This window comes from Anoplopoma fimbria, chromosome 11 (assembly GCF_027596085.1).
Source record: "Anoplopoma fimbria isolate UVic2021 breed Golden Eagle Sablefish chromosome 11, Afim_UVic_2022, whole genome shotgun sequence".
NCBI lineage: Eukaryota > Metazoa > Chordata > Actinopteri > Perciformes > Anoplopomatidae > Anoplopoma > Anoplopoma fimbria.
This window is the reverse complement of record NC_072459.1, coordinates 18,328,208-18,340,459: the sequence shown is the minus strand read 5'-3', so window position 1 is coordinate 18,340,459 and position 12,252 is coordinate 18,328,208. Positions and strand designations below refer to the sequence as shown.

Sequence of the window (12,252 nt, the reverse complement as noted above, 5' to 3'; positions counted from 1 at the left end):
AAATCAAAGGTTCCAGTATGCTTGGCTTGTGACCTCTTAAATAAGCAGGGCGTAGTTGTGGAGCCTTGCCTCGTTTGATTTTCTAAGTCCAATAATAATTAGAAATATTTCACAGAAAGAGAAAAGTCACATAAATCAATATAGATTCATGAAGGTTAACTGTCATTTTTTCTTTCCTCTCCTGTTCATCATCTTGTGATCCTTCAGATTAACTTTGCCATCCTTTGAAGGGGCCAGAGTCCTATAGGTTTGGAATAACTGGACTAAACTACTTAACTGTAAATATAGCAGTTATAACTACAGTAGCTCCAATTTGAGCAATTATAACAGTAGAATGCTGCATATGCAGCAATGCATTTACAAAGTCTTACCACTGTTATTTTCTTTGACACAGTATGCTTTTCAAACATCAAAATAATAGCCCTGCCACTGATAGCTCAATGCACTGCAAACAAACACATGTGTGGCATGTTAAAAAAACACTGCAAATAGAGAAATATGCCTATAATAGCTTTACATGACAACATAAACTGTTTACAGAAGACACTAAAAAGTTGTCAATCTGCAAGAGGCAATAGGCAGTCAAACATGGTGGGACACGATGGCAGGCTAAAAGCTGATTGGTGGAAGAAACAAAGAGAACAGAGCAAGGCTGGACAGGAAGTTAAACAAACACAGGCCACAAGATGAAGACTACTAAAAGGGAATCAAACAGCAATTAAACAGGCAGAACCACTCCGAAGGATGGCCAGGAGGACGAGCAGACGTTCTAGAACACATCTGGATGATGAGCAAGTGGACGGAGCACATCCGGAGAACAGCAACGGAGGCATGACCACTCTGGTGGTCGACCAGGACAGAAGAGCAAGACCCTCCTGGATCCAGGCATTGAAGGCGGAACCTCTCCGCAGAAAAACAAGAGGGCTAGGTCTCTGGAAACTGGATTTCCCGACCAAACTTAGCAACAGGAGGCCGTTGCGGCCCAGCGGGAACAGAAATGGGAGGTTGCTGCAGCCCAGAAAGAACAGGAACAGGATTTGTGGCCCCCGATGCAGGAATTGGAAAGAAATCTGCCATGTCTCTGGGCAGTGGAGACAAGATGTCGCTGGGCAGCTTGGAGGATTGACGTCTCCTTTTCCCGACTACTGCTTCTTGGGATGGACAGGAGGCATATCAGCTTGTGCCTAGCTGACTGGGAAGTACGAGGCCCTCCCAAGGAACAGGTTATGGGCTGGGCCTGGATGAGAAGCACGCTGGAGGCTAGCTGTCTGGAAGCAACTGGGGACCAACAGTTTGGAGGAAAGCAGCCTGGGGACCAGCATTTTGGAGGCAAAACGACTGGAAAACCAGCAGGCTGGAGGCTGGCATACTGATTTGTGGACTGGGAACTAATGGGCTGGAGACTAGCAGACTGAGTTGTGGACTGGGAGCTAGCAGACTGAGTTGTGGACTGGGAGCTAGTGGGCTGGAGGCTAGCAGACTGAGTTGTGGACTGGGAGCTAGTGGGCTGGAGGCTAGCAGACTGAGTTGTGGACTGGGGCTAGTGGGCTGGAGGGCAGCTGAGTGTGGACTGGGAGAGTGGGAGGCTAGCAGACTGAGTTGTGGACTGGGAGCTAGTGGGCTGGAGGCTAGCAGACTGAGTTGTGGACTGGGAGCTAGTGGGCTGGAGGCTAGCAGACTGAGTTGTGGACTGGGAGCTAGTGGGCTGGAGGCTAGCAAACTGATGAGCAGACTGGAAGCTTGAATAGATAATTATCCCATTCTTTTTAATCCACAATTAGTGGAATCATATGGTAAAAATCTGATCATATTATGTTATTATTTTACAATTTTTTAATTTTGTTGTCAGAGTAATTAAAAAAATAAAATACCACTCTGTCTACAAAAGTGAACCTAATATCTAAAAAGCTTATGACACATTTTAAAAACCTGGACTTAATGTATTTACATCAAGTTTTGTGGCTGGAGGTGGACATTCGCATCTCTCTACCTCTCTCTCTTTGTAGGATAAATGTGTGTGCTGTTAAGCATCCGGTAAGAATGTCCTCATCTGGTCCGAGTATTTCTAAAGCTAAAAGATAACCAAAAGGACCGAAAATGTCAACTTTTGACACCAGAATTTTGAAAAATATCAATGTTTGACATGAAAATCTGTCCAATATGCTAAAATATTGTACTTATGAAGTATGAACATTGCAGCATCTAATAGCTCCAGCAAGGCTTTTGACTCAGTGTTGTTTTTCCTTTCTGTTATCTACTTTTCTTCTGATTCCTGAGATAAAATCCTGTTAAAATGTTTTTTATAACAGGCCGACATTCTTACTACAGTTTACATTTCATAGTCTCTTCTCTGAAACCTGATGTAAGAAATCATCTATGTTTTATATCTCCCATATATCTGAATCTCCGATCTCTTCTGCCTGGCCTCACCTCACGTATCAGTACCTGATGCCAAAAGGGATGAGATGCTTTGTCTCACTCTTTGTTTGTTTGTTTGTTGGATTTCTTCACTGCAAGTGTAGGCGCATGTCACCACCGACGAGCTCTGCACAGATGGCAATTGCTGCTGTGTGTGTGTGTACACTCCTTTCCATATGTGGCAGTGTATACCTAGGCGTTGCATGGAAGACATGCAGTCTGCTGGCCTTATGCTGCTTCTTTTCAAGCTCACACTCCCACACAGTTACACACACATGCACAGAGGCTGTACTTTTAGCTGGCTTGAAGCCTGGAACTGTTGGTGAGCAAAAGAAAGAGAGAGAAGGAATGGAAACCATTGTCTTTCATAGAGGATCATGATTTTAGTATGTCACACATTATAACTAAACCTAAGATCCATGGAAACACAACCACTAGAACCAGAAAGGTGTCGCTTCAATACAAATGTTATTTATGATGCCAGTTTGGGGTGTTTTTTATGAAATTGCATTATATCTAATATGTTATCTACCCTTGTCTCCATGTGGAGTTATTCTTTCTGAACAACACTTCATTAATAGATTGGTTCTAAGCCAGCTAAGATACACAACAACAGCTTTTGTATCAAACACAGGCTTGCAGTGTAAAAGGAAGCTGTGAAGTCCTCCCCTGTGTTTCACAGCCATTGATCTCACTCACACTGAGAGGTAAAGGACAAACACTGGCTGCTGCTGGTACTCTTTATATGTGGCATGAGCATCTATTATGTCTGTGTTTGAATATTTAACCCTTTCCCGTTCAAACTTCTTTTTGTCTCATGCACCATTTTAAAAAATGGGTCACATTCCCACTGACTGGAGGTTAAAAGACAAATTAATGGCATTGGAGTTCAATCACCACCTGTACATGACTGAAGTTCCAAGTTCTTTCAGTAATAGCAGGTTTTGTAAAATTGTATTAATAGTTGCTGGAAGGTCCATCTTTCATTTGTTTCAGTGTCCTTTATTTTGTTTTCCAGCAGACAGATGATGCCGCCCAGACGGACAGTCATCCACCAACACAGACGGTACCCGAAAGCACAGACAGCAAGACCCAACCCAAGAGACTTCATGTCTCCAACATCCCCTTCAGGTTTAGAGACCCAGACCTCAGGCAAATGTTTGGCGTAAGTACAATACTTGATGGAGAAGACATTTCTTGAAATCTAGACGGCCCAGAATTATGTTTTCAAAGACATTTGTATCAACAAAAACAAAAAGTAAAAAAGTCTTGGTCTTGATTTTTAGTTAAACTGATGACAAGAAGAAAAGTCAATCACTGAGCATTTCCTCTTTTGTTCGTCTTTATAGCAATTTGGCAAAATCTTGGATGTGGAAATCATCTTCAACGAGCGCGGTTCTAAGGTACATTGTGTTTCTTTTTTTTTAATTTATGCATACTTTACTTTTGTAGAAACTGTTTTTGCTGAAGAATCAATCAGCTTTATATTCTTGCTGACATCACCAGTTCAGCTAGGCTAGGGTGATTACATTTCAATATAGCTGTCCAGACATAATCATCACTGTAATTTGTATTTTCAGTAAAACCAAAGTTATATCATCCACCAGACTTCATCCTGAATGCTAGCACCTGAGATAACCAACCGGCCTTGTCCTGCTGCAGGCCTTCACTTCTCTGAAAACATACTTTTGATAAATAGACTGAATTCTAAATGGTTCAAAAAACTATTTCCAAAAATTAAAACATTGGTTTATTTTGATGGTTACCAGGATAGCAAAGGTTTAAAAAGGTAATGTATCAAAGATTAACTGGGCAAAGCAAGAACACTTTTGGACATCTGGACTGCATATGTCTAAATGCGGATTTTGATCTCTGTACAAGCCAGAGAATCGTGGCTGATGAGTACTGGTATATTAAAATACCCTTCTTAAAAATACATCCTTCTTTTATGCTGAGCTAGACTATTGTCTGTCAAAGATGAAGTTCACCTTGAATTCCTTAAGTATGGATGTGCTTTGCTTTTGGATATTACTGTATATCTTTTTTCTTATTGCTGATACCATGCCATTAATAAGTTAAACTTCTCTTCGTTCTTTTGGAAGATTTAATCTTATCTTTAATGACTTAATCAGAGGAATGGATTTTTTTTACCACCTTGCAATATGGGAATTTTGCAGTAGATGATTTAAGTCACACTACATTGTAGGCATCTGTCATAAACCCCAGGCATTTATTATTAAGACATGCTATTAACCCTCGATCCCTGACTTCACTTGGACAGTGTGGAGAAGAGTAGAAGGCTTCAATTCCAATAAATAACAATTGTTAATAAAATGTATTTCAAGCAGTATTGTAATTTTTTCATTGTTCACATGAAAAACTTAACTAACTTTAGTTAATTGATGTTTTATATGAATTAAAATGACCGTTCACTAAACCCTTCCCCCAAACAGCGATTGTCCAATCATTGCTTAGCAACCGTAACAATGGGCCACAGGCCTGTCCAGCTTTGCATTTCTGAATTAGCAGTGGACATGGGGCTCTAATAGAACAATGCTTATGGTTTGTTTCTTTTCTTCACTTTTACTTTTAAAACCAGAAAAGTAAAGAGCAAAAATGTAAGGAATCGTCTAAATGGGGTGTTTGTCTGACTAACATTAGCAATTTCTGGCTAACTAGCTTACTACCTGTAGTATGTTTTTGTTGGCAAGTATTACTTATATCACATAAGTAATACTTGCCAAAAAAAACATAATTAGATAACTACATTATCTTGTGAGGTTACAGGTCATTTCAGAACAACCCCCGCTCAGGACTGGAACATCCACTGCATTGGGAGCTGGTTCTGGATTCTGCAGTATCAGAATACAGGCTAAAATTAGGAGCTCTGTCCTGTGCTGATTATGTAATCCCCCTAACCCGATGATTTGCCTGGAACATGCAGCTTTAGCCTGGTCTTTCAGAATGCTATCATGAACGTAGCCTTCCGTATGTGCATATTGAAGACCAATTATCAGGGTTCCCATTTCAAAAAGAGCCAGCCAAAGACAGAATTTTTAAGATACTTACAAAGTTAAATCTGCCAGCAAAATCAATGTGCACTGACCAAGACAGAGAAGCCTGATTTTGTCTACATCAGTCTGAATTCTGCCTAAGCAAGCACCTAGTGCAGTATAAGCAGAACTGTGCGTGCAACCCTGTATTCAATTTCCCAGTGTATTTAGCCCTTACATTGCAACAGACCATATGCCATGCGAGAAAGAAAAGCTCAACAGACATAGTAACAGTAACCAAGGGGGCAGGGCTTAGTGAAGGGTCACTTTCCTCTCTTTTGCAGACTAATTTAAAGTAATATTAATAGATATTGGTTAACAAAGGATAGATACTAAAGCAGAACTAGAAAATGATGTATTGTTCACTGTAATGTTGAGTATGATCTGTAAAAAAATAATGTGCATGTTGTTCTTGCCTCTTTCCGTCCTGCATGCAGGGTTTTGGGTTCGTAACGTTCGAGCATAGCGTGGACGCCGACAGGGCCAGAGAGAAATTACACGGCACCGTGGTAGAAGGCCGTAAAATAGAGGTGCATGTTCTAAAATAATTCTTCATTCTTCCTGCCCTCCTTTCCTCCTTGTGTGTGTATGTGTGTGGTTGTGTATTTGTGTGTGAGTGTTTGACAGTCCTTCGTCACATCCCACTTTTCCAATTTTCTCATGACATCAAACTGTCAAGTCATCCAAGCCTCATCATTTCCCTTTCCTTGCGCAGTATCATTATTCTGAACACAAATCAATGCCCTCATATAAGAAGTATTTATGTTGTATGTGAAAGATTTAGATTGTTTTGTTTGTTTACTTTTTTGTTCTTTTTTCCTGTTCTAGTTGATTTTGTACTGTTAAGACATTTGGCATTCCCAAGGTTTAAAAGTGTAATTCCACACTACCAGCATCATAGATAGACATATTTCGGTGGTGTAAAGATTGCTTTGGAGTTTGGCCAAAAATGTTGAAAACCAAACATGTTGTTATGTATGTTTAAAGAAGGAAGGAGTTTTCCCCCAGAGAAAGAACTCAAATCGTGTATTTCCATGGCCAGAAAAAGTACTTAGAAATTTAAAGGAGACACCGGGAAAGTGAAATGCAAAGTTCACAACTTATCTGATTCAGTAGCATGACAATACTCAAGCACTATTTCATTATATTGTGTCAACTCAGAGGAACAACAGCTAGACTCGACCAGACTTGAAGCATAACTCTTACCATTTATCATACATCGCAGTTGCAATATTTCATTGCCAATCCTTCAAACCAGGCAATGTTTACATCTGTTGTACCTACAGATATAATATCATGTATCTCTATGGGTGTACCTGACAATGGTTAGAATACCCTGACACCACAGCAAGTATCCTCCATCCATCAAGCAACTTTCAATCTGGTGGCCCAGATGCCCCTTCTTCCAGCTCTTCCTGGAGGATCCAGATGTGATATTTAATCCCTCCAGCGTGTTCTAGGTCTTCGCAAGGGATCTTACCCAGATCACCTACATATGAAGGAAAGAAGGCCAGGAGAAATCCAAACTAGAACCCCCAAGCCACCCCCAACTAGTTCCCTTTGATGCGACAGAGAAGCTGTTCCTCTCCAAAATCCCTGCTGACTTTTTCACTCTATGTCTAAGGGTGAGCCCAGCCACTACGCAGAGGAAACTTGTTCTTTTGGTCATTATACAAAACTCGTGACCAAAGGTGAGGCTTGGGATGTAGATTGAGTGATAAACTGAGAGCATGGCCTTCAGGCTCAGCTTCCTTTTCACCATGGGAGTTTGGTACAGAGTCAACATTTACAGATGCCGTATCAATGCATCAGTTTATTTTTCTCTTTCCATTTTACATTCCCTTGTTATTAAGAAAATTTTATTTATTGGACACCATAACTTGAGGTTGTGGCTCCAGCCATATTTATTAAGCTAACACATTGCAGTCAAAGATTCCACCCCACCTTCCCGCACTGTGTGGCACATGTACTGGATTATTTGGAAGCAGTAATCTCAAGCAAAATCAATTATACAACCAGCAGTCCCTGCTAGATGTACCCTGGACCCAACTGCTCGTAAACCGACACCACGTCTAGCATTCAACCTGGAGTTCTGTTATAACAAGGTTATCCCCAGATTCAGGTAATCCAGGTCATTGCCAACCTCAGAAGGCTTGATCGAAAAATCAAATTAGCTCTTGATCGAAAGATCAAATTAGTCTAACATGAGGAGAGTCTGGATTGCAGCACATCTTGAAGCTTTTAAGACATATTTATGAATCTAGAGTAATTCAATTTTACACAGCTTAAATATCTTTGATCCTCACTTTTCCAGGTCAACCCAAATATCACATATAATGTATCAAGGGGGTTTACAGCAAATCTTTCCAGGCCTCAAGGCTCTTTGATGAAAATTGCTTCGTCCCACAACTGTAAGGCAACAAACAGCCATGTGGGTCTTTACAGGGAGGATGTGGAAATTTACCACGGCAACAATTAATCTTTTGGATTGAAGTCCTGCAAAACTTGATCCAGCATTGTTTTGCCTAACAACCATGTGTTTGTTTGCTGGAGCAAGATACAGCCCACATGCTCATACCAGGTGGGGCAAATGGGGTACACACTTCTCAAGATATTCCCTCAAAGCCCCATTGCAGGATCCTGTATTTTGAAGTGAAGTGAGGAGAAGCGATCTGGCAGAGACTCCAAGGAACTTAAATACCCACAAACCAATCACCACAAACAGAAATCAGGTTTCTGGATTGTTGTTGTTGCTTCAGCTACCATACTAAGAATCTTAGATACAAAAACACAAAACCTTATTTGGCCTTGTTCCCTTTCATTTTCAATAACAAAATAATCCTACTGGATTAACAAAGTTTGGTCATTTTATGCAATCGAACTAGTAACTACTTTAAAGACTAAAAAACGTAAATAGACCTGGTCATCTGTCCTCAGCCCCACTCCACCAGCTGAACTCTCTGCAATGAGAGAGCTTTCATCGTCATGGTTTATCTTAACTCTCCCACTTAATTGATACCATGATATGGATTTTACACTTATTTATATAGCTAAATCTATTAGTATTATGAATAAAGACAGCTTGTCCAGACAAACTGGTCAGAGTTATGCTTTAAGAATTCATTGAATTGCTTTCATAGAGATAGCCTACAAAGAGCCTTTGTGCAGTGGAATGATTGCAACGTTTTCTTGGCCACCTGAGTAAGATGCTGCTTATTCCTTTCTCATCCCCTCCTCCCCACCATCCTTCCAATGGTAGCTTGTTTAGGGCCCCATCCAACACAGTTACAACCGTAACAGTACACAAACAAGTTTGCGGGGCCAAGAGGTTTGGGAATGGTAAGTGTGAGCGAACAAGCCATTCTGCCAGCATTTCCTCTCTCTCTTCCTCTCTCTTTGGAACGTTTGCAACGCTAAAACTCACGTGACATTTCTTTTTGAATTGTGGTTGAGTTGATGCTGTATATTGACATACATATTTTTCTTGCGTGTCGGCGTGCGTGCCTATTCACTAAGTGTTCTCCTCTAGCTGCGTGTGCGAGCGATACTGACTGAAATTTGAATTCGTTTGCACATCTATCTGAGATTGTTGGAAACCCATTCATTAATTTATTTTATTTTACTTTGGAAGACAATGCACCCTGATTTTGATTTACCCTGTCAGCTGTCATTTGAATTTGGAATGATTTGATTGGTTAATTGATTGACTTGATTGGTTTATTTTTAGTATACCTGTTTTCTTTTTAATCATAACCAGATTATTGCAATGAATTACAGAGACTGTTGTCTGAGTGTGAATGCTTTGTGTTGCTTTCGTCACAACAGTTCTTCTCACGTTTTAAGGTTGACTGAATGTTGCATATTGCTCCCACCATATTGTCTTCTCCCCTTCCCCCAATGACATTTCCTTTGACAGTTTTTTCTACTTCTCCCGCCACCCAACCACCGCATGCATCTATACATTTACAAAACATCATTCTGCCATGTGCATCTGTTGTTTCTTTACTTTTGTCTGTAAATTGTTGAAATGTCACTCTAAATGGGGGAGAGCATGCTGGAAAACATCAGAGGATATAAAATATGCAAATGAGAAAGAAAACTGATTTGTCTTGGATGTGTTTTTAAATTTTTCTGAATGCCATTTTTGAAAACACACAAATGACATGGGTGTTTGCTGTGATACAGTGTACTGCTTTCTTTGTTTACAACATTCGGAAACTATGCATGCAGATTCACTCTAACTAGTAAAGCTCTTACTACTAATGTAAAAGTATCACAACTCATGGATCTCTCTTCATCTGCTGCAGGTCAACAATGCAACAGCCCGAGTAATGACAAATAAGAAGACTGTCAACCCATATGCAAATGGTAAGATCAAGTCAATGTGTGTTTATCAAATTGTCATTTTTCATGTCATATCGTTTTACAACATTGAATCAACTTGATTTAACATGGCATTTTTGCTGATCATCTAAAAAAAATGTACATGAAAAAAAATCTAAAGTGATCTCAATTAATTAAAAGCGTTATTTAAAAAATATTATTATTCACCGTCTTCAATAGGATGCATCCAAACTATCACTGGTGTATTTTAAAAGTCAGTTAATAGTTTAGCTATTAAAAGTAATAGCTAAATATAGTAAAATCCTGACAAAAAACTTGATGCATTTGAAGAAAACTTGTTTAGCACCAGACAATTAGCCTGGCAGGCATAATAAAAACAATAAATTAATTAATGAGCTCGAATGGCAAATGGCCAGATCTGTTGAGGATTGAGGTGAAAAAAGCTGTTGACTCACAGTCCCCATGAAACCTGACAGATCTTTAACTGTGAAAATGTAAGTTGTGCAAAGCTGATAAATAAACATGTCCACTATCAGGCAAAGGTGCATCTACTTAATACTGACCCAAGCAAATGTTTAATTTTTTTTAAATAATAGTATTCAATTTAGACTTTATAGGGGTCTGTTTTAACTTTTATTTTGATCTGTGTCAAAAAAGCCTCTACTTTGATTTAATAAAGATTTTAGCAGTCACATGATAATATCATTTTACATCCCTCTCGGAAGTAAAACACGAAGACTTCCAAGGGGTTTAAGATGCATTACATATGGAAGCTACTGTAGCTCCCACCTGCTGTCTTCAGTCCTATTGACACCAATTTAACCATATCACTATGAACCGCCTCGATTTGAATTTACCATAGCTTGGTTCCAGCCCTCTTAATCACAGTTATGTTCGGATAAGATCTTTATTGTCCTACAACAGGAAATTATGTTTGCAGCAAAGTAGCATACAAACACAAAAATATGGAATACAAACAATAAAACCAAAATAAGACAACCGGAGAAATTCAAAGTTTTGTTACTATGCACATTATTCAGAATAAAATAAAGGGTGTATGATTAAAGCGAGGAAAATACAGATTGGAATAATAAAATGCTAATCTGTGTGAGAAATCAGGAGGAATCTAACATCTAATATTGTCTCCAATTTTTGAAACCTCTGATATTCAAAGTACAGCCAATGATGACCCAGATTTCTTCTGTAATTCAAAGAGTTGTTGTGCTCATTGACAGCAACATCATCTTTCTGTGCCAGAATCAGATAAATAGTGACAGAAAAATGGCCATAAGGCAACAAGAATTGGTCAGGTGGACAACTATGTCTGACTGGATTTAAAGTGGAGACAAAATTCAGTTTGGTAATTCAGGCTGATTGTCACACACCAACGTTTATGCGGCAAATGAGAAGAAGATGAGGAGGGGAGCTGAGGAAACCAGCAGCTACCATGTTTTATCGGAGCCTGACTTTTGGGCTGGTGGCTGGGCATTGACTGAGTAGTTATCAATCAGATAAATGAGCAGCAGCTGCTTGTAATTTAACAAATTGCTCTCTGTTTATTTCCTTTGTAATGTCAACAAAACTATTAAACAGAGGGTTGCATTGATATATTTACATTTTTCAACTTTTAAAATTGTTTCTAGTTTTAAATGATTACATTGTCTTCTTGCCCAGATTATGTCTTCTTGAAAGCTTTAATTCCCAGTCAAGTTGCCAGAAAAAAATGCTGCTACTGTGCAGTATGTTGAATGGGGGGGTTTGGGGATTGTTGTTTCTAAAAGCGTGGTACAAGGCTGATATCTTTGAGTGAAGTGTCTCAAAAGCTCTTGGATTGATTGCCATTGAATTTGGTTTAGACATAACCGCAGGATGAATGTCAATCACCTTTCTGAATCCTTCAAATTTTGATCCAGCACCATTTGGTCAAACTTTTAATTTGTTAAATACTTTGTTTGAGTATTTTAATTATAATACCTGACAAACTAATAACTTTCCAATCAACCTCAGCTGAACTTTGTTTTAGTGCTAATTTACAAATATTAGAATCCTAACATGCATAACTAAGATAGGAAACCTGTACATGGTGAATATTAAATGTTATGTTAGCATGTATGTTGCCGAACTGATATTAACATTTAGCTCAAAAGACAGTCTACCTCAGTACAGTCCATAGACTGTATATCAGAAGTGGACGTAGTCCCAGTGACGTAATACATTTTTTGGTGAACCCCAGTTTTTAGTCTTGAGTTTAGCATCTTGGCTGGCAGCATCTTGTTTTTTTGGAACCAGAAGTGACAAACCAGGGAAGCTGTTGCTCGGATGTAGAGTGGGTTGTCTTCCATATAGAACATTCGCTCCTCCAGTCTTCCAGTCAATGCCGAAGTGTCCTTGGGCAAAACAATAAACCCCACATTGCTACTAATCGTTGTGCTATTAG

At 39.3% G+C, this 12,252-nt stretch overlaps 1 protein-coding gene across 2 annotated transcripts in view; it reads left to right on the top strand.

Annotated features, from left to right (window-relative positions):
• The window catches only part of rbfox1 (RNA binding fox-1 homolog 1), a 109,070-nt gene that overhangs the window by 60,799 nt on the left and 36,019 nt on the right, over positions 1 to 12,252 (top strand). For both annotated transcript variants that reach the window (XM_054606788.1, XM_054606789.1), the window contains exons 3-6: positions 3,437 to 3,583; positions 3,768 to 3,821; positions 5,909 to 6,001; positions 9,779 to 9,839. In XM_054606788.1, coding sequence (XP_054462763.1) covers positions 3,437 to 3,583; positions 3,768 to 3,821; positions 5,909 to 6,001; positions 9,779 to 9,839 — 355 coding nt within the window. The remainder of the gene's footprint in view (positions 1 to 3,436; positions 3,584 to 3,767; positions 3,822 to 5,908; positions 6,002 to 9,778; positions 9,840 to 12,252) is intronic.